The 23,413-nt window shown below is 40.8% G+C and overlaps 1 protein-coding gene across 1 annotated transcript in view; it reads right to left on the bottom strand.

Moving 5' to 3' along the window:
* The window catches only part of cracr2aa (calcium release activated channel regulator 2Aa), a 44,818-nt gene extending 21,760 nt beyond the window's left edge, over nt 1-23,058 (bottom strand). Inside the window, exons 1-8 of the mRNA XM_034177071.1 lie at nt 22,950-23,058; nt 17,673-18,046; nt 10,902-11,013; nt 10,029-10,215; nt 2,839-2,985; nt 1,159-1,249; nt 954-1,049; nt 418-605 (exon numbers count right to left, since the gene is read on the bottom strand). Coding sequence (XP_034032962.1) covers nt 418-605; nt 954-1,049; nt 1,159-1,249; nt 2,839-2,985; nt 10,029-10,215; nt 10,902-11,013; nt 17,673-17,891 — 1,040 coding nt within the window. The 5' untranslated portion in view covers nt 17,892-18,046; nt 22,950-23,058. The remainder of the gene's footprint in view (nt 1-417; nt 606-953; nt 1,050-1,158; nt 1,250-2,838; nt 2,986-10,028; nt 10,216-10,901; nt 11,014-17,672; nt 18,047-22,949) is intronic.
* Between the last annotated feature and the right edge of the window lie 355 nt (nt 23,059-23,413).

Genomic DNA, 23,413 nt, shown 5'->3' with positions numbered 1-23,413 from the left:
TTTTTACGGTCCTAAAAGCAGAAGAGGACCCGAACCAGTATAAGCGAGGTGTACCTAATGAAGTGACAGGTGAGTGTATGTAAGTGTATGTTATACACAGAAAGTCAAGAATCATATAGCCATAAGCAGCACTAAAAGCACATTTATTAAAATAGCAAATCTCTGCTTTGGTCAGTTATCTCCTCCCACATCAAACCATTTCACCAAATTCTATGATTTGTGTTCAATAGTTTGATTCAAGTGAAAAACATAAAAGAGAGCTTTTGCTCAAGCTAGCTGTGGCTCACTGACAGCGCGACGGCTACCTTCTGACAACCTGTGGACACTGTGCATGCACAAGAAAAAATGAGCAAATACGTATTCCTGAATGGGCTGATTAAATAAATAAATAGGCCTGTAAGATGAAGCATGACTCACATCTCCTTCTCCTCGTGCAGGCGTGTGGAGTGCTCCTGCAACAGACTCAGCTGTTCCTGTGCCAACATCAGCTCCTGGCTCATGTGCTCCAGCTCCCGTGCCAGCTCTTCATTTGTGTGCTTTAGTTTCACATTCTCCACTTTGGTCACATGCTGCTCACTGTGCAGCTCCTGACACTGATGCTCCAACTGGAGACCAAAGAGAAAAAACAAAACAAAACAAAAAAAAACAACAACACCGTAAACGTTGCAGGATTTAGTTTGTTTATGAGCCTCATTCAATAATCAGACAGGCAGTGTGATCCACCTCTGACATGTTACAAAATCACTCTCCAGTCACAACAATGTGAACAACCCGGAATTTATTCAAGTTCAATTACGAAGCTCATTTAAATATACATTTGTTTGCATAAAGGCCTCAAGTAATGCCGTCGTATTTGTCACTATGGCAGTAATACCAATCCTGAGTTGTTATAATGTGTACATTGTGTGGGTCTATGTAGTTCACTCTCAGAGACTTCAGTAGGTCTCACTTACCCTCTTCTGTTTCTGAAACAGTTGATCCAGCTCCTTCTCCTTACCAGACAACTGCAGCTCCAGGTCTTGACTGCGAGACTGAAACCGCTCGACATCCTTCACCACAGACATAAAAGAGGGCAAAGGTCAAAGGTGAGAAGAAGGATGGACACATGCAATATTTCACAGAATAACTTCTGTCTGGAAATCACTGAAGGGTTTATACCTGCAGAACAATTTTGTCCTTTTCATTGGTTATTTGCTGCTCCATTTCTTCATAAAGGCATTTAATCTCATCATCATGCGTCGCTGCTTTTCTGTAACAATAAAAGTTTAACATATTCAAAATTATCCACAGTAACTCATGTGTAATATATACACATGTGAAATAGGGCTGAAAAAATTAAGAGATACAAGGGGATAAACTTTAAAGTAATAGATATAACGATATCGGCACACGGAGTCCTGGACTGACCCAAATGTACTACTACCCGGTCGATAGGTTGATGTTAATGTTGTTATGAAAAGGTTGGATTCAGTTTGATTCACTGGTACTTGCCTTCAAATTCTGAAAATTACAGAGGTTGTGCAATATTATTAAATGTACTTTCTGGCAAATTGTAGCTGAACTTTCAGGTCTTCTTTTTAAGAAAATCATCTTCTACATCACTTCATCAGGAAGCTGGATTTTATATATTTTTAATTAATTTATATAAACTTGTAGAGATTTGCTTTCAGTTTGAGTTTAGGAAGATAATTTGGAGAAAAAATGTATTTGAAATGGAATAAACAAATTAAAATGTGTGAAATACCGAGTGTTCCAATACTTTTGAGGACAACTGAGAAACACTGAGGAGCAGCATCTTACATAAGCAGCAGATAAGAGAATATTTAAAGTGGAATCCTGCAAATGGTGATACAAACATCAAATCTGACACAAATAATTCATAGACTTGAGCTCTTTTTAAAAAAACTGATTGGCCACTTGAATTTTCAATCGGCAGCCAGGTAGGGGTCAATAGACCTTTGTCACCATTCTTGCTGCTTTTACCTCACTGACCCTTACCTGGCTGCCTATTGAAAATTCAAGTGGCCAGTCAGGTTTTTTTTTTATAGTGTAGTGTCTAAGCTGTATTTGATACTTGTGTCACCATTTGAAGGATTATTTCAGTTATCTGCTGCATGAATAAGCCAACAGAGCATGAACCAGCTGCTGTCTGTTAGCTTAAACATGTGTATATAAGGCAACCCAAATCAATGGAGAATTGCTGCTTTTAACAACATGGTCCTCATTTCTGGCATAAAATATGGTAATTTACTCACCAATATAAGTTTGGTGTCATTACTGGTCCATGGTTCAAATAATGTGTTCAGTTCAAAGCTGAGGTAAATATTTTTGTTCTTCTACTAAGGTGGATTAGAACTTTTTGTGGTACACAACACTAACTACTGGACAGGAGGAACCTAGCAGTCAATGTGACTCACTAATTTCAAAATGCAGCTCTTTCAACCAGATGTCCGGTGCCGTGACATGTCAATCATTTGTGTCCAATCACATTTCAGGGGAGTACAGTGTAACCCTGGCCTCCACTCTAGCTCCACCCATGCCAGGAATTGTTCAACATTTGACATTTGCTGTTTCACTGTGACTGAAAATTTGGCACTTCCTGTTTGAGTGTGAGCTTACCACTGAGTTCCCGTGAGATTCCATGGGATCTCGTCTGTCAATCCAGGAAGTGTTTGACATTTGAACATTTCCTGTTTTAGTATGGATTTAAAATTTGGTACTTCCTGTTTAGGGCTCCCTGTACCATGAGTGAGCTTCGCACCACTTCGCTCATAATAATGCAACACTTCTGTGATGATCTCTGAAGTTGACTGATAATCAGCAGAAACATGTCTTGACCTTTTGAGTGCACTCTCCATCTCAGTCTTCTCCTGGTTGGCTTCTATAATCTGAGATGCTACTCTGGCCAGGAAGTCCTCAAAATTGGCTAAGATATGTGGCTCGTCTCGGCGAAGTTGGGCCCACAGACTGCGCACCTCGCCGGAACTGATGGGACAAAATAAATGAGCAGAACAGTGAGTTTGTTCAAAGACATTTACTGCTGACTGATGATGCTTCAATTTCAATTTATATAGCACCAAATCACAAAGTTGCCTCAAGGCGCTTCACACAAATAAGGTCTAACCTTACCAACTCCCAGAGCAAGCACACAGGCGACAGTGGCAAGGAAAAACTCCCTCTGAGGAAGAAACCTCAAGCAGACCAGATTCAAAGGGCTGACCCTCTGCTTGGGCCATGCTACAGACAAATTACAAAACAATTCACAAAACAAATATACAGGAAATGTTGCCAGTGCAGACAAGGGTTTCAGAAACAGACACCACACCCATCTTTGGATAGAGCCACACCTCAAACAAAGAGAAAAAAAACAAAAAAAAAAACAGAATCAGGCATCAGAAAGACAGCAAATACAGTATAATTTGTCAGCATTAAGCAACAAGAAAAACAGAAGAAATACTAAGGTGATCCCTGGCCACAAGCCCTAAGCTTCACTAAAAGACCCAGACTTTAGATAAAGTTGAGGCCGAAGCCCACTCTGTTTCCTAAAAAAATGAATTCAAAGAGTAAAAAGCATAGTAACATACTATGCCAGTATGCTAGCCATACAAAAGGGAAAATAAGTACGTCTTAAGTTTGGACTTGAAAGTCTCTATAGAATCTGACTGTTTTATTAATGCAGGGAGATCATTCCACAGAACAGGGGCATGATAAGAGAAAGCTCTGTGACCCGCAGACTTCTTAAGTAGTCCTGCACCCTGAGAAAGCGAAGCCCGGGCCGGTACGTAGGGTTTAATTACGTCAGTTAAGTAGGGAGTTGCCAGTCCCTGAACAATATTATAAGCTAGTAGAAGAATCTTAAAGTCTGATCTCACTGGGACAGGACGCCAGTGAAGAGATGCCAAAATGGGTGTAATGTGTTAAAACGCTCTGCTTCGTGTCAAATGTCTGGCAGCAGCATTTTGAACCAACTGGAGAGCCCTAATGCTGGACTGCAGTAAACCAGAAAATAGAACATTGCAGTAGTCCAATCTAGAAGAGATAAATCAGAATCAGAAGAAGTTTATTGCCATTGCCAGTGAACAGATTCACAGACTAGGAATTTGCTTTGGTACAATGGTGCAACATTAAGAAGAGATAAAATGCTAAGATAAAATATAACATATGTGTCAAAATAAGATAAAATCTAAGATAAAAAAAAAGAAATATGAAATATGAAAGGCTGTGTGCAACAGAAAAACAGAGAAACAGAAAAAACAGTGCAGTGGGAGGAGTGCAATTAAAAACCAAAGTACACTGTCTAAAGTGACCTGTGATAAGATGATAAAGTGACAGAGTTAAGCTTAAGGTGACTGAGTTATGAGGAGTTCATGAGTCTAACGGCAGAGGGGAAGAAACTGTTCTTATGGCGGGAGGTTCTGGTCCGGATGGACCATAGCCTCCTGCCCGAGGGGAGTGGTTTGAACAGACCGTGTGCAGGGTGAGAAGGGTCAGCTGTGATCCGACCTGCTCGGCCCAGAGTCCTGGAGACGTGTAGGTCGTGGAGAGATGGAAGGCTACAGCCGATCACCTTCTCAGCAGAGGCCACAATGCGCTGCAGTCTGTGTCTGTCCCTGGCTGTGGCCCCGGCGTACCACACCGTGATGGAGGAGCAGAGGATGGACTCGATGATGGCCGTGTAGAACTGCACCATCAGCTGGACAGGCAGCTTGGCCTTCTTCAGCTGCCGCAGGAAGTACATCCTCTGCTGGGCCTTCTTGATGAGGGAGCTGATGGTTGACTCCCACTTGAGGTCCTGGGTGATGGTGGTGCCGAGGAAGCGGTGACAGACCACAGTGGTGATGGGGCTGTTGGTGAAGGCGAGGGGGCTGTGGCTTTCCTGAAGTCCACGATCATCTCCACTGTTTTCTGGGCGTTGAGCTCCAAGTTGTTGCTGCTGCACCAGGTCACCAGCCGGCCCACCTCCCTCCTGTAGGCAGACTCATCCCCATCCGAAATGAGTCCGATGAGGGTGGTGTCTTCCGCAAACTTGATGAGCTTTACAGAGTCGTGGCTGGAGGTGCAGCAGTTAGTGTAGAGGGGAAAGGACACAGCCCTGTGGAGATCCTGTGCTGAGAAGCCGAGTGTTCGAGACATTTTTTCCCAGCCTCACACGCTGACTCCGGTCCGTCAGGAAGTCTGTGATCCACCTGCAGGTGGAGTTGGGCACGTGGAGCAGAGAAAGCTTGTCCTGGAGCAAAGCTGGAAGGATGGTGTTGAATGCAGAGCTGAAGTTCACAAACAGGATCCTAGCGTAGGTTCCTGGGGAGTCCAGGTGCTGCAGGATGGAGTGCAGGGCCAGGTTTATGGCGTCATCTACAGACCTGTTGGCTCTGTAGGCAAACTGCAGGGGGTCCAGGAGGGGGTCGGTGATGGACTTCAGGTGGGATAATACCAGGCTTTCAAAGGTCTTCATGACTACAGACGTGAGAGCCACAGGCCTGTAGTCATTAAGTCCAGTGATGCGTGGTTTCTTGGGGACTGGAACTATGATTGAGGACTTGAAACAGACTGGAACATGGCATGACTCCAGGGAGGTGTTGAAGATCCCCGTGAAGACTGGGTCCAGCTCATCAGCGCAGTGTCTCAGGGTGGCAGGAGAGACACAGTCTGGGCCCGGGGCCTTACGTGGATTCAGCCTTTTGAAATGTCTCCTCACGTCCTCCTCTTGGACCGAGAGGGCAACAGGGGGCGTGGGGAGGGCAGCAGTGAGAGGGGGGAGGTCCAGAGTGTTTGAATATCCAGTTGTGTGGGGGGTGGGGAGGTGTGAGTCCTTGTCTTCAAACCGTGAATAGAAGACGTTCAGGTCGTTGGCCAGCTTGAGGTCGTCAATAGAACGAGGTGCTTTGGGCTTGTAGTTGGTGATCTCTTTCAGCCCCCTCCACACAGAGGCCGAGTCGTTGGCAGAGAACCTTTGCTGCAGACGTGAACTGTACATGGATTTAGCCTTTGCCACCTCCTTGCTAAATCTGTACTTTGCACCTCTATAGCTGTCTCTGTCTCCTTCTCTGAAAGCCACCTCTTTCTGCTGACGGAGCTGCTGGAGTTTAGGTGTGAACCAGGGCTTGTCATTGTTATATCTCACCCTGGTACGCTGTGGGATGATACTGTCTTCATAGAAATGAATATATGACGTCACAGTGTCCGTGTAGTCATCTAGACTGTCTGTTGAAGCCTCAAACATATCCCACTCCGTGGTGGCCAAGCACGCGCGTAGCTCCTCTACAGCTTTATTGCTCCACACTTTAGACGTCCTCACAACAGGTTTAGAGCGTTTAAGTCTGTTTGTATTAAACTGTTTGTATTTTGGTAATTCCTGACTGAGATTCCCTTTGTTAAAATCACCAAGAATTATAACAAGAGAGTCCGGAAAGTCTCTCTCCACGCTCATAATCTGATCCGCGAGCGCGCGCTCGGCCTCGTGCACATCTGCGCTCGGTGGAATATACACAGAGCAAAGTATGAAAGAGTTAAACTCATGTGGAGAGTAGAACAGTCTGCAGTTTATGAGGAGATATTCCAGAGAGGGACAGCAGTGTTGGGAGATCACAGTCACATCGGAGCACCAGGTGTTGTTGATATAGAAGCAGAGTCCACCCCCTCTAGTTTTTCCACCAGAGAGTGCTCGGTCTCTGTCTGCACAGAGGAGCTGGAATCCCTCTAGTTGGAGCGCGCAGTCCGGTGTCTGTGCATTTAACCACGTCTCCGTGACGCACAGTACACAAGATGAGGAGAAATCTCTATTCTTCTTCATCGGCAGTGCCAGCTCATCCATCTTGTTGTGGAGTGAGCGGACATTGGAGAGAAATATCCCAGGTAGGGGTGTGCGCGTGCCCCTTCGTCTGAGGCGCACGAGAGATCCAGCGCATTTCCCTCTCCGCCGTCGTCTCACTTTTTTGGCCAAAAAGTGAACCAGTTCAGCTGCAGGCACCAAAAAAACTGGCGTAATGTCCGTGGGTGTTGATGATTTGATGTTTAGAAGCTCCTCGCGGGAGCGATGCATAGATCAGGGTCTCAACGCATGGATCAGGGTCTCAACATCAGTCATAGACAGGATTGGATGAATCTTTGCTATATTTTGCAGGTGGAAGAAAGCAGTCCTCGCAATATCTCTACTGTGGCGGTCAAGGGACAATGTAGGATCAAAAATTACCCCAAGGTTCCTCACTTTGTCAGTGTGATGTATGACACACGAGCCTTGACTAAGTGTTAGCTGGTCAAATTGATGCCGATGTCTCACAGGACCAAGAACCATCATTTGATTAATGCTGACAAATTATACCGTATTTGTTGTCTTTCTGCCACCTGATTCTGTTTTCTTTCTCTCTGTTTGAGGTCTGGCTCCATCCAGAGATGGGAGTGGCTGTCTTCTTCTGCAGGCCCCCCGTCCCGTGCACCAGCATGTACTCCCAAAATTTCCTGTGTATTTGTATTGTGTCGGGAGCATGGCCCAAGCTGAGGGTCACCCTTTTGAGTCTGGTCTGCTTGAGGTTTCTTCCTCAAATCATCAGAGGGAGTTTTTCTTTACCACTGTCGCCTGTGTGCTTGCTCTGGGAGTTGGTAAGGTTAGACCTTACTTGTGTGAAGCGCCTTGAGGCAAGTTTGTTGTGATTTGGTGCTATAATAAATACATTAAATAAACTTCATATTTCATTATTTTTATATTTCATGTCATCTCATATATTTGTCATAAATAATGTTAAAAACAAATTGATACTGGATTGATGTGGAATTTGCTGCTGTATTAAAAACTCTATATATAGTATCTTTAATGCGAGCCTCAGAGAGTTGATCAGACACTTAACACAGTGAGACAGTGTAATGTAAACTCTTTCACTAAATGTTTGTCTTTCATGTTGGATGGATTTACTCTTCAGTATGTTTATTATTTATTTATTTATTTTAACTAGTCATGTGACGTGTAATGTAATTTGGTGCCGTTGTCTTCTTAAATGTGCATACAAATGTTTAGGTTTTTAGGTTGCTAGTTTGTAAGAAAAATGTAAGTTAACTGTCTAGAGGCTGGTGTCCATTCTAGTGGCCTTTACAGATCTAGGCTCAAACACACGGTGGGATGATCCACCACCCCCCTCCTGCATACAGGAGACTGAGGACAAAGCGGAGACGTTATTTAAAAATATATATATATATATTTTGTGAACATGTGGGCGTCCTGCACGTTCTCAAATCTGCCCGTGGTGGATTTTATATCTTGCGTCCAACCTTGATGATTTTATGTCAGGACGGCATCAGCACAAACTCACTGAATGAGACACATTTCAGAAACATTTTCAAAGTGTAAGAGCTTGTGGATGAAAATGGAGAAAGATTACAGCCAAAATGCTTCTGAAATAAAGATACTCAAACTTTACTAATTTTGGGCCACTGAATGAAAATGTTTGAAATTGTTGATTGGCTGTAGTACTAAGAAATGCTACTACTGTGCTACTAAGGGTTAATATATTGCCCTTTTGCTGATTTTTAAAGTGTTACAAAAAGGGAACAGGTGAAAAATTATATAAACAGCCAGAGAAACATTAAAAAAAAGACCTGTGTTTTTGATTTTTTATGAAAACGCTACAGTTAACACAATATAATTATGTAGACAAAATGTAAACCTTAAATATCTTGGAAACAGTAGCCAATTAGCCAATGTTATTGTTATATTTGAATTCAACAAGCCAAAATCCATAATAATAGCACATTTTATTTCTGAAGCAGGCAACTACTATATGTGTATACCAGTGTAATGCATGGTAATTTTGTCTTCGTGTTTTAGAACACTGACGAGTATCGTCCTCTTCATTTTCGTCATGGAAAAAAAAATGTCACTGACTAAAATATTTAGTCTTGTCTGACAAAATCGACACTATGCTTCCCAATTACTTATGGAGGAAATCTGGAATTGGAAAATCAAGCTGACAAAAATCAGTCCCACTTAAAGGCCTTACTTTGAAATAAACACATTCGACAGGTTTGGAAAAAAATTTAAGGAGCCAGAAATACCCAACTTAACCAGTTTGGGCAGAAATTCCTCCTGTTTGTCTGTTTATTTATATTTACTGTTCTCACATGCGTGTCCACTTTTACTGGCTAACTGGGCGTTTCCTTTTTGCCTGAGGCCAAAATATGGCCATCGGGTATTGCAAAGGCTTTGTGTCCGTCCGTCTGTGTTTGCTCAGCATACGTTTAGTCTTATTACTGCAAGTATCTTCAAATTCACAGGGAACATTCTTGTCCCAAGAAGACAAGTTCAAAGATGGCTAACCATCACCTATTTTAAGAGGTCAAAACTTTTATGCTCATACGGCCGAGGATATTTTAGCACATTGCGTTATATTTTTTGTCTCACTGAAAGAAGGCAGAATATTCACATCATTATGATTTGCTTATGACATATGACAATAGACTTAACCTTAAGTCAGAGTCAGTGATTTTTCCCCCCTATTAAACATAGATGGTCAGTAGTTTTCTACTTCCATGTTGTCTGAAAGGCAGCATGAGTGCTGCTCTACTTAATCTGATCTGAGGGCACATCAGTCTCCAACTCTATTCAGCCAGGTGAGAGACAACAGGATGTGGACGTCTATTGTCCAGCTCCACTACTGTTTACATTTACTAAGCGACAGGTGTTTGCTAAAGGCAAGTCCAGCAAGACATCTTTAATTGTAGGAGAGTGAAGGACATACACATACCTCAGGCACAATAACAAAGTCATGCTGTGTGAAATAACACATTTTATGTGTGACTGATTTCTGATTTTTTACGGTTTAATTTCTGTGTGCTCTCTTCAAAATAAATCTGACGGAAAGTCTCATGTAAGACTCACAGTTTGACAGAGAGCAGCTCAAACAGGGATCACAGGAACAGCTTTGTTTGACTGTGGAAACTTCCACCTCCTGTCTGGTTTACACAGCTGATTACGGTCTCAGACTAAGCCACCAACAGGCACAGCGTTACAAGGTCACTGACACGCACGCGTGCACACTCACTCTTCAAAGAGACGAGTGGCTCCGAGGCTCTGCATAAGCATGCGGAAGTATTTCTCCTCATCATCTTCTAAGGGCACTGGGTTCTCCTCCACCTGGGTCTGGTACAGCACCTCTGAAGGGCCTTTATTGAAAGTTTTTTCCCCCGCGCCTTCCTCAGCAGAAATCTTCTGGCCTGACAAAAATGTAGCTGAACAAAAATAAATAAATGAACAAACCAACAACTGTACACACATAACACTTCCAAGATAGACCGTCAGATCCATACATATTTGAAAACTGACAATTTTGCCTCTGCACATCACAATGGAGTTGAAATATGAAATGGAATCATCAAGATTTGGTTGTAGTGTGGATTTTACCTTTAATTTAAGGGGTTTAACAAAAATATCAATTAATTACCAATAACAACCCAACTCCCAACCCCGAATTTTAAGAGGGGCCATAGGCAACTTAACACACTAAATCTAATAAATAGAATACAAATCATCACTTCTTCAGCCAATTTCCTTTTGACAAGTCAGTAATGAAGAGTGCCTGAACACATCTTGGACTTACTTTTCATTTACAACATGCATTAAATAATACAATCATTTAGTAATATCAAGACATCAGAAATGGAGGAACAACATAAAAAGTACCTGTAATTCCTAAATAGTGAAAACTATATTTTTGTTAAACCCCTTGAATTAAAGCTGAAAGTCTACACTACAAGCACATCTTGATTGCTTCATGTGAATGCCACTGTGGTGGTGGACAGAGGCAAAAATACAAAATCGTGTCACTGTCAAATTACTTATGGACTTGACTGTAACATTAGATATCCTATGATAACAGTATTAACATTTTTAAAGCTGAAAGAGGATGAAAACTCACTGAGCCCTGAGGAAAACTCTTCGAGCGTAAGATACCCGTTGCTATCAGAGTCCAGGGTGTCAAACACATTCTCCAGCTCTTCAGCGCTGAGAGGCAGCTCGCCATTCAACCTCTGTTCAACAAAACACAAACCACAGCTGCTACTGGAAACAGAAATACTCAAGGACATTTTATTATACTGTAGATATTCCAACTGCTACTTTACTTGATACTTGTAAGCACAATCATTTGTGTGATGTGGCGATGAGCTGTAATGGCAGTTCTTTCCTCTCTGGCTTGTTTCAATTAGAAACAGCTCTGTTGGCACAGGTTACTGCCTTCTTCAGTTTTAATATAAAGTGAAGATTTATTTGCACATACATGTGCTGCAGTTAAACATGCTAGCACCTGGGAGTCGGTCATCGAAGGGACAGTGTTAAATGCTCACAGAGAGGACCTGCTGCAACAAACTGCTGTGGAAAACTGTCGATCAAGGACTCTTTAAAAGAAAATTATTCGAAAACAAGAACTACAGCTGCTCTTTAATCACTATGGACCTGATAACCTGGCCATTTTCATGAAATGCTAATGCGCTCACAACTGTGTGGGGAGCTGACTTTTGTCATTTTTACTGCTGTATTTGTTGGCGGTCATGGTGTAAGACAGATTTCCCTGAGCAGTCATCATTTAGATGAAGCCAAATTTAGATGAAGATAGTAAATTAATTACTATTCCTCCCGAGATGTGTACGTAAAAGCAGACTGTACTCTGCAGTTCAGGCGGCACACAAATATTTGTCATGTAAAACAGTAGTGAAATGGGCTGCGCTGCCAGCATCTCATTTCCAATCATTTTCATAAACATCAGATCAAAGCAACCTATCCACCATGCATTTGTGTTCCACGGTGCAAGCGCTTACAAGTCCATCAAAAGATTTGGCACAGTGGGGATGGACATTTGAGAGCCCATTGAATCTGCACAATACTGTTGAAGAGCCACACGGCAAAGGGTGAACACAGCTCTATGTGCTCATCTTCCAACATAACACACTCTCTCACTCTTGTTTATGCCACATACAACCCCTTGAATGTGCAGTTCAACATCACTGCATACGACACTGATACAAACTAAAAGCAGAAAATTAGGTTCAATTTAAATTGTTTTTTTTCCCCCAACTATCTTCTTGTTGTTATGCATCGATAGGAAGCGCCAAAAATCTAAAAAGGTGCTCAAAACGATGGTACATTTCTGCATATTATTTGGGCCCTGACCTTTTTCAGTCAATTACATAGTTAAGCAATCAAGAAATAAAATCCGTTAATCGGTTCAAGAAAACTTTGCCAAGGCACTAGAAACGTCACCCAATCACTGTTCGATGCAAGATAAATACATTAATTTATAGATATATATGAGTGGAGGATGACAGTAGAATATTGTAATGTACACCAAAAGACATAAAGCCTGTTGCAACCCCACATCTGAAAGATAAACCGTCTACTGTGTGCAGAAGGAGGGGAAACTTTGCCAGGGAGCTCTAAATAGCCCAATCAATTGACGCAAAATAAATACACTGATATGTTTGTATAGAGCAGAGGATGATCTAGCAAAATGACCCATATTGTAATGCTTAATACAATATGGGTATATGCTTAATATGGGTGTATATATATATATATATATATATATACACATACACACACGTCTCAGATTAATGGAAGATAGAGAACAGGGGTTATTCCAAGACAGTGGATACTGCACATATGGATCAAACAGATATTGCACCAATGACTGTTATTTCAAAACGAATAAAATAAAATATTGCACATTAGGTTATAGTTGAGTGATAAATATTGCCCAGTGGGTTTTGGTTGTAAACAGTCCACTACTCTGAGTTCAGGGATGCCATCAGTCTGACCGTGGCCGGAAAAAAAAAAACACTTCATGTAATGGAGTCCTGTGTGTAAACGCCACGTTCACACCGCACACGACACCACAAATTTGCTTCATTCGCCTGGTGATGGACGTGCCACCATCGCCCGGTGCGTCGCTCTGCTTGGGCGGAAACTTTCGCTGCAAAAATTCACCTGCGTCATCAAACAGGAGGAGCTAGCCATTCCGCTCGCCATCGAGTCAACATGGCGACCTTGATCACACGGAGCGAGTTGCTGTGTAGTATTTGTTGTGGAAAGTCGATAAACGTCGCCAGCGGCGCCGTCGCTGGGTTCACAATATCCTCACGAGACATTCCCAATTCGGGGAGTTTCATCATTTGCTGCAGGAGCTGCATCTGGATGACTGCCGCTTTCAACAGTACTTCTGCCTCTCCAGGACCCAGTTTGAGGAACTCCTGTCCCGTTCGCACGCACACATACAAAAAAAAAAACAAAACAAACCAAAACACTCGCTGCCGCTATGGTTCCTCGCTCTCTCTCCCCTCAGACTGTCACCATTGTGTTATAAACCAGTCACCATTTGTTTTATCATACATCTGTGTAGTTAATAAAATCTTCACGGACAATTCTTTCGCGCACACACGTGGGGGGAAAAAAAAATAAATAGCTGCTGCTGCGGTGCAGCTCACTCTCCCCTCAAACTCGATCATAAGTCCTGCTCTCACAGGCTGGCTGCCAGACACAGGACATGTCCACATCAAATATAAACTCCATAAACTCCAGACATCTTCACGTCACTACATATCCAGTCCCTGATTGGTCATCGCGGCACAACAAGACGAAAAAGTTCAGATTTCGCACCACTTGCTCAAAATCACTTCATTCGCGTCCATCGTGTGACGCCACAACGCGTCCTTCCATAGGATTACATGGCAACCTGTCGCTACCGTCGCGTGCGTTGTGAACGCAGCTTAATGATGCCGTCTGCTGTACTTTTCCTCAGGCTGTAAGCTGTGTGTTTGGGCCGGAGTACAAAGTGGGCAGACTGGTGAGGGTGCCTGATAATGTGCTGTGGCCTCTTTTTGCATCGTTGTCTGTAAATTGAGTCCATTGATGAAAATTCAGTCCTGACCATTTTTACGACTCTCTGGAGAGCCTTCCTCTCTGCCTGAGTGGTGTTGCCGTACCACACTGAGATGCCGGTGGTGAGGATTCTCTTCACCAGGCCTGTGTAGGCTTGTGTGAGGGGATGGCAGCTCAGCCCAGCCACTTCTGAGCTTTTTTCACACTGACTGCTGTGTTTGCAGACCAGCTCAGATCAGATGACACATGAAGGCAGATGAACTTGTGGCTGTCCACTCTCACTACATCAGTGCTCTTGGTGGTGAGGGGCTTTCTTCCAACCAGTTAAAATGGTTTTAACCACATTAGTGTTTTTGTAATCACTTTCAACAGCTCCAGTACATAATGATAAACACTTTAAAGTTAAATTAGCTTAGCCAAGTCAGAAGTAGCATTGCTTCAACAGGTTTAAAGCTGTTCTGTGCTTACAAAAAGTAATTTAACAACAGTCATTAGGAGATGACATATCCCCCTGGTTCCCACAAAATTAGTAATTCAAAGTGTCGGGGTATCAGCCAAGTACACCCTTATGCTAAATATAGGGATGCACCGATCCACAATTTTTCACTTCCGAGCCGATACATTAATCTGGATATCTGCCAATACAGATACTTTTCCGATCCGATAGCAGAGCTCTGTTTGCTTTAATATTATTATTATCATTATTGTTGATTTTATATGAGGATTTTCTTTAAAAGGAGACCTGAAAGTTCAGCTACAATTTGCCAGAAGGTACATCTAAGATGAAAGCCTAGATTTAATGTTTTGGTGAAAGAATAAAGTACTTTTATTTTTTATAGACTTTTATAGCCTTATTTTTATAGACTTAAAGAGAAAAGACAGCACTCTGTCTCTGTCTCTCCTCAATTTTTAATTTCAATAGAGCTTATTGATATGGGAGGCATATGTTTACATTGCAAAAACAAGTGTTACAGAGTAAAAATGAAGTCCTCTGTCTCTGTCTCCTTTTCTTTCTGCCTCTTGTTTTGCTCTCTTCTCTCCCCTTCTCTCTCTCGCTTGCTTTCGCTCTCCCTCCATCTCTTTTTTTCCCCCTTTCTCAGTGGGCCTCATGTATCAATGTTGCGCACTTGTGGCGTAAATTTACAGCGTAAACTTGAAATAAACCAAAGTCGCCGTGACATGTATCAAGCAGTGCACACCTGTCCATGTCTGGCATACGCCTGACGTGATCTTGATAAATGCAGCGGGTGGAAACAATCGTAATTATAATAAACACGCCCATAAATATTCAGACTCCGCTTCAGACACACCCTCATTTTACGACATGGAAGCCAGGAAGACAGCAATGAAAAAGAACTTCACCAATCACGACGCATGCCAATAGAGCGTCAAAAGCGGCCGTCGTATCAATTGTTTTGTAGTATATAATCAATAAAGTGTTACAGTGGTCCCTCATTAGTCGCTGGAGTTACATTCTAAAAAAAATAGCCTGAAATACGCGAAACCGTGATGTAGTCAGCGTTATTTTTTACAATTATATACGTTTCAAAGCTGTAAAACCCCTCACTACACAGTTTATACACTTTTTCAATCAGGCATGAACATTTTCTCACTTTTCTCTCATGTGTAAACAATCTCAAAGTTCAAACCTTAGTAGGAAAATAATACCAAACTGTTTTCAGGCCCAAACATTTGTTTGAGAAATAAAAATAGAAAGTTTTCCTATAAATAATTATGATGGCATTTAGAACTAACAAATTAATTTTAACGATCAATGAACGAGGTCGACACATAAGAAATTATTAATAGTGACTGACCAATATTTCACAGATCGCTCCTCTGCATCCTGATGCCGCACCTTTTTCCCCACTCACACCTGGCTGCAGCAGGTGTTTGTTTCTGTGTGACAAACACAGTTATGAATAGTTGTTGGTGCTCTTTTTTCTTCTGGGCGACAAGATTCTTATAAACAGATACGCAGAACAATGTAAAAAAAAAGGCATGCAAAATTGGACTAAATACTCCGCGAGACTTCGAGGCCACGACAGGTGAACGGCGTTATAGCGAGGGACCACTGTATTCTCTTTTCACGTCAGTAATTCTTGACATGTGGATATTTGCTCGCTCAATTAATAAGACACGCCTAATCTGTCAGATTTCTTTATTTTTTAAATGTATTTCTGTAATTATTTTATTGTGACAACCGAATGGAGACGACAAAACATGGCTGCAGCACAACCGAATTAAGGGAATGAGGAAACTACAGTTGTTATTATCACTGTCAAACGATCACGCCACATAAAGTTAAGCTCAGCGCTGCTCTGGCTCCAGGCTCGAAGTCTGGAGAAAAGGCGAGCAGCGCTGTCTTTGCAGTCAGCGCTGTAGCCACAGATCGTGCTCCATAACAATCCCGCAAAAGCGGGATTTGTATTGATTATTATGTAGTATAATCAGGAAAGTGTTATTTATCTAACATATGCATTGATTTGTATAATGGCACTGTTTATCATGTTGATCATCTTCATTTTTATGTGGATTCCAGCGCTGGTTCATTTTGGTGTATAATTTACACCACCTCTTGACCTGGTGTATATTTTCAGCGCAACCACATTGATAAATGCCAAGTAGCGCAGCGGTTTTGGCGTACACCCCATATACGCTCAAATATCGCCGTACGCAACGTTGATACATGAGGCCCAGTGTGTGTGCTACGCAAATTTTGAACTTTGGAAACACGAAGGCTTTCAACTGTAAAATTAGTGTATTATCAGCGCCGCTCACACACAGGATTTTAATTTTTTTCCCTTTTAGCGGACTGAATCTCTGTTCAGCTCCTCCTTGGCTGCACACTGAGCTTGCTTTTCATAGTGTTGGACAGCCCCGGGACAGTGAAGCAGCTAACTTTTTAGCACACATTTTCAGCAACAATTCAGTTAATTTTTTGGAAAATCCGTGCTCGATGAACAGACAATTTGAACCCGAGAGCTGAGCAGAAATTTGCCGCTAACCGCAGCTAGAACACTGTGGAAGAGAGCTCTCTCAAACAGCTTAGCTTCAAAACCCTCCACCTCCCGTCCTCCTGCCGGGCAGTAATCAAGCAAAGAGCAAACAACAGAAGTTGAGAGAATTCACAGTGGCTCTTCTCCGGTATCGGAAAATGTCGCAGGTCGGATCGGTATTTTTTGATACGTGAATTACGTCAGTTTCGGAACCCAATACCGGTCCGGGATCGGATCGGCCCCATCCCTAGCTAAATATGAATGAAATTGGTCAACTGGTTCTTTATGTATCACGCTAACAAGAGTAGCAATGACGATGTCTTGAATATATTACTGTGACCTTGAAACTGACCTCAAGGTCACCACAATCGACTTGTATCAGGGGATCACCCAAGTACACCCTTATGCTAAATATGAATGAAATTGGTCAACTGGTTCTTGATATATTGCGCGAACAAGTGAAAATGGATAGACATGCTGATCACTATATACCCCCGTGTATTTCATACCGGGGGGTAAATTAAAAAAAAAAAAAAAAAATGCTGAACTGATTCAAAGTGAGTCCATCTGTACCTGTTGTTTACATAGCTGGAAAGAAATGGAAGAGTGGCTGAAAGCGAATTTCAGATAGTGATGCTATCATCGACTAAGTAAACATTTGTAGATTTTGGATAAGAAATGCATATAAAGCTCTGGCCATTATTTTTCTAAAATTTCTGTCCAACACAGAGTTAAGGATTAATTGATTACGTACGTGTAATAACAATAATAAAAATTAACTGATAAAATTTTTAGTTGCACTGCATCTTTAATCTTACCTGCATGTCACATCGGGTAACAAAGCCTTTGCCGTCGATGTCACACATCTGGAAGAACTCGTGAGTTTTCTCTGAGATTGTGTTGCGTCCCAAATCCCTGTTCTCAATCTTCTGCTCATTGCGATCACATCCATCAACATACTCACTGCCTCCGTGGCTGTGCTGTGCAGGTTGGGCTCCTGTGGAGGTCGGGGTACAGGTAGGACTAAAAGCTGCCATGGTATATGTAAGTCAAGGTGAGCTTGTCTGCAGAGTCTTTTACGAATGAGGAGATCCTGGAAAAGTCCAGCTTCAGGCTGCCATACATCACACGCTTTAAACAATGTCACCAACTGTCATCTCTTAGCAACCTCCTCTTTAATAGTCAATGAGGCCTGGGGGAAAGACAGCATGAGATGTTGTGTGGAGGATAACACTCATATTATCAATACAAGTGCTACATTAAAAACATGTACAAATTGTCCATAAAATGGTGAAAGTGAATACCAGAATTACCATTTAAAACAAACTGGCAACTCAACAAAGTTTCTGCATTGTCAGAACAGATGACTGGATATACACGCCCCCTCAAAAAAAAAAAAAAAAAAAAAACCTAAGGCTGAAACAATTCTTTCAGGAACGATTCCAGCAACTTAAGTCATAAAACTTTAATTTCAGCATTCACTTCTTTCAAGTGGTCAAACAAAATGGGACTAGTGTGTACATTTCAACTTTTCAAAAAGCTCAAGGGGCATAATCTTGCCATGTGGCGTTTAAAGATACATTTCAGGCAAAATATGGGTTAAAAAATTGCCAGAGGGCTAAGTTTTGCCTTAAAATAGGACCAGCATATATTAGATATTTTGACAATACAAGTCTTTAAAGTTGGGACAAACTGGAATTTCACTCATAACAGCAGAAGTTTGACATATAATGCAAATTTACTGGAACAAGCTGAGTCCCCAGTAATGTTGATGACATTTTAAGTCACCCATGAAACTGACAAGTAGTTGTGGTATGACTGAGAGGGTCCATGTGACAGGAAACAATGACTAAAAGCAGTGCTGTGTTTTCTCTGTGTATATTTTGTTTTTACTGCCTTCCAGGTGCCAGGTTCCAGTGCCATGTTGCCACCAGCTATACTGAAGCAGCAGTGATATTAAATACGAAGACTGTTTGATGCTGCCAAGGCAGTATCCTCTTAATCTAATGTAACATTTAGGCTTATGTGAGTGAAGCACAAGTGTGAGAAGCTGAAGCAGTTGCATAAGAGCACACATATGTATGTAGGTACAAAAGATGAAGAAAGAAAAAAAAAATTGTTGATCCCAGAAGAGCAGACATTCATACAGAAAAAAAACATGTTTCAATATATAATTCAATTATCAAGATATAGTCAATGTTTGACAGTAACACCTTTTCCTCTCCATTTCAATCATATTAAACAGTAATTGAGAACAGGTTTCAGCTTCACTATATCTAAATTTTGGGTCCATTAGTGAAGCACCTGCCAGCCACCACTTTAAAGTCCAGTCACACAGCAGTTAATGAAGTGCAACGAAGCCCAAACGAAACAAGAAATCTGGACTTTTGTTGACAGTGCTTAAACTTCGTGCAGCCTTGTTCCTGCAGCTGGCGCTTCATCAGTATTTTTAAACTGTCGAAAAATTTGAACAAATGTCACCGAAAGCCTCAATTTGTCCGCATTTCATTTTGCTGTCGTTCATGACGGTTTCTTATCGTTTGCTTAGTTTTTGTACCATTAGCGCTTTATTCGCCCATGTGGCTTCCCTGTTGATTTACTGCAAGTGAACTAATGACTTAAGGGCTTTTCAAACAGCGCATGCAAATGCAGCACGCATTGCTCTAAAACCCATTATTTTCAATGAGAAGCATTGTGCAAATGCTGCGTTGCAATGCACAAAAAATAAATAATAATAATTTTAAAAAAAATTTAAATCGAGCTTCACTGGGAGCATGCACCATCCCCTGACATCAAACTCACTGTGGTCAACGGTCAGCTCAATCCAACTTTCACCACTGGGCGCTATGACGTAGTTTGCGCATCTAATAGAAATGATGCATCGGGCCAATCACTGAAGATGAGAGAATACAGAAATGTGACAAAGAACATCAAAACTGTTAATTTATACACAGCAGTTTCCTAAAGAAAATCCATACTTTTTTCTGTTTTACTTCAGGGTTAATTTCTCATTACTGAACATTCTGTATCAAAAGTATCTTACTTTGGGAAACTTGTAATTAAAATAGTTTAAAAAAAAGATTCTTTAGAAAGCTTTGATGTTCATCTGTAAACTAAAACCATAACTTGTCCGTTGTTGTTTCAGATGAGATGATTTCATGATTAACATGATAATGAACCTTGGACATTTATTTTTAGACAAATAAAATAGCATGAAAAGTAATGTGTACATTTTTAAGTCTGGTAGATTCAGTCATTCATATCTGCATTTCAACCAGGAAAAAAAAGACACCATACATAAATATTTATTATAAACACAACAGCAGATTATGTAACAATGGCTGCAAAGTGTCTGTTAATTAGGACTTCTAATAATTAAATTATTTTTTATTTAGTAATTTCAACATTTAATTATATCTGCGTTGACTATGTGATTGCTTTTAATGTTATAATTAGGACAGTAATTACTAAACGGTAAATGGACTGCATTTATATAGCGCTTTCCATCTGCATCAGACACTCAAAGCACTTTACAAATAATGCTGCACATTCATCCCAATGTGAGGGTGCTGCCATACAAGGTACTCACTACACGCCAGGAGTAACTAGGGGATTAAGGACCTTGCCCAAGTGCTCTTAATGATTTTCCAGTCAGGGTGGGATGTCAGCAGAGGATCCTCTGGCATCAAGCCCAAGGCTTTAACCACTAGACCATAATCTCCCCAAAATATGAAAATTAACTAAAATATGAATTGGACTATTCTAGTAATTGTGGATGCTTTGAAATTATGCACAATAGGGGCAGGGCTTCTTCTACATGTGCAAGTGTCTTATTGACTGAACTTTGATTTCATGGACATGTTTAATGAGTCATTCATTTAATGTGAAAAAAAATACAAAAAGAAAGCTTCATCAAATAATAAAATGGTTGCTCTTTAAAGAGCCTTTGTGGAGATATATATATATATATATATAAAATAAATTGAAATTGACATCAGCTGTGTTGCAAGATGATGATCTACTGAATTCATCTGTGAACACTGAAATAGCTTTTTACATTTTGCACATATCACCATGTATTTCAAACAATGACCTCTGATTTGACCTTCACAAGACCTATGTTACAAGGGAACATTCAACTAAGCTTACCCACCACATATGACAAACTGCTCTTTGCATTTAGAACACACTGCCACAGACAGACACAACCACACTTGACTATTTCTGCTTCACGGTGAAGTAAAATGACAGTAACTGACTTTAGCAAACTATGTACAAAAGAAGCCCCATTTCAACGGAGCAGTATCTGCACAGTCACACAAAAATTACAAGCTACATACGGTACTAATAATGTGCTCAGATCCACAGCACACTTTTACAACACCGTAACCTTATTATCTTTATACTTGTTGGTCAGCACACTGACAAAGTCATCTTGTGACATTGTGAAATAAAGGATTTGCTGAAACATAATAAACAGTGCAATTTAATGATGAAAATACTTGACTAACAGTTGGTCAACTGCTCCACTGTCATTATAAGGGAAGGTTATGGAATGACACACACACACGCCAAAAAAAAAACCGTTGTGGCATAACTTTACATAAATGATACCTATCTGTTGGGAGTCTTTGCACAACAACATGATTTAGCAGGACATCTTTTCAGCTACTGCGAAGTTGAAGATTTCAAAACAACAGATTGCAATATTGTGAAATTAAAAGATGCTACCTGCAGGCAAAATTGTGCAAATGAACAATTCACTACACTAGTGTCTACACAATATACACCAGATGGGCTTTTCAATATTAAATTCAAATGAATTTAAAGATAAAGATAAACTTTATTGATATCACAGAGGATGTTAAATCAGGTCTTAAAAAAAAAACACAAGGTGGGAGCAAGTAGAGGAAATTGTTCATCAAACAGCATGTGCAAGGATAAGCAATAATAATAATAACAACAATAACAATACTTGTAACAGTACAAGACATAAGAAATGAGGTAGAAATAGTATATATATATATATATATATATATATATATATATATATATATATATATATATAAACATGACTGGGATTGAAAAGGAGATAGGAGCATCTTCTTTACAATATGTGAAATGGAGTTTAGGTGTGGTAAGGTGACATTAATATAATTAATTTAATATTGAAAAGTCCATCTGGTGTACAGTTTACATTATATATCTCAATCAAAAGTGCCTCAATCACTCATTTTTCTGTTATGGATTTACCAAAATTGGATGAAGGTTCCAATTTTGCACCTGTTTGTCCGTCTTCCAGTTATCAATTGCAAACCAAGTGCCAAAAAGCAATGACAAATTGTGCATAGCAGAGATAACCAATGTTCTGTGAAAAATATCTGAAAAAGAATTCACAAACCAAAAAAAGTTGAAAAAACACAACAAAAAAGTGCATTAACTACATACATACTCCTGACATTTGATCACATCTAATTTAGCTTATGAAAAGCCACTTCTAACAGGACTTTGACCTTGAGGTACCCAGAGGTAAAATTTTGTGTAAATGGAAACTAGTGTTGGCGGAGGTTTGCGCTCTATGAGCGCAGTGGTCTAGTTGAGTAATCATTTCAGCCTTACAAAAATCTGCAGAGAATCCGTTTTGATGAAGATTAACGTCGACCAACGTGTGAATATGGACTTATTTCAGATTTAACAGGTGGCTTAATCTTTCCCCCCACTGTAAACAGAGTGTTTAAGCAGCTATAACCATTTTAACGCTGTTTGTGCTGACACGAATTTATAAACTCACAAAGCGTTTGTTTCTCTCTCACAGACACACACCACAACAACGACGACGACGACAAACACGTGGACACAAGATTAAATAATCACTTCCTTCCTGACAGACCAGTTTTCTACTCTTAAGAAACTTCCTGACACACATTGTACTTTTGCGTCCAGGAACATTTTACAGCCAACAAGTTAAACGTTTATTTCTGGAAACAGCTCGCAGGTGCGTCAGCTTGTATCAGCTGCTAACTAAAGTAAGACAAGAAGAATTAGCTAAAGTGTTTCCCAAAGTTAGCAGTTAATGTGGGAGGGAAAGTACGTACCAGTGGAACAAAAGTGAAAACTTCGGGTTCGGAACACCACACTGTTGTAGACGTTGTTGTTGTTTTTATCCAGTTTTTCGGTGAGCTTTATCGTTTCCAATTATCCCCAACTGTGAGTGACTGCAGGAATCTGAACCAGCCGAGAGGGCGGGGCTTATCATCCTTTGTAACTATAGCAACAGCAACAAGGAAGTCCAGAGGTATTTGGTTGCTATGGACGTGGCTATGGAAGCCTGTTCCACCAGATAATAATAATAATAATAATAATTATTATTATTATTCAAATATAAATTATGGGCTGGAAAGTTAATTTCGCCAGTTTTTGCATACTGCCATGGACATGAATGTCATGACAGCTTTGGACTTTCAAGAATTTTAATGAACTCTTTTAAGTTTTCAGAAATATATGATTGAGTTTTCCACTCTTGTCTATAACTAACAATATACTTTTACTTACTTTCTAT

This window comes from Thalassophryne amazonica, chromosome 8 (assembly GCF_902500255.1).
Source record: "Thalassophryne amazonica chromosome 8, fThaAma1.1, whole genome shotgun sequence".
Classification (NCBI taxonomy): domain Eukaryota; kingdom Metazoa; phylum Chordata; class Actinopteri; order Batrachoidiformes; family Batrachoididae; genus Thalassophryne; species Thalassophryne amazonica.
The sequence above is the reverse complement of the archived record's forward strand: the minus strand, read 5'-3'. Positions and strand labels throughout refer to the sequence as shown.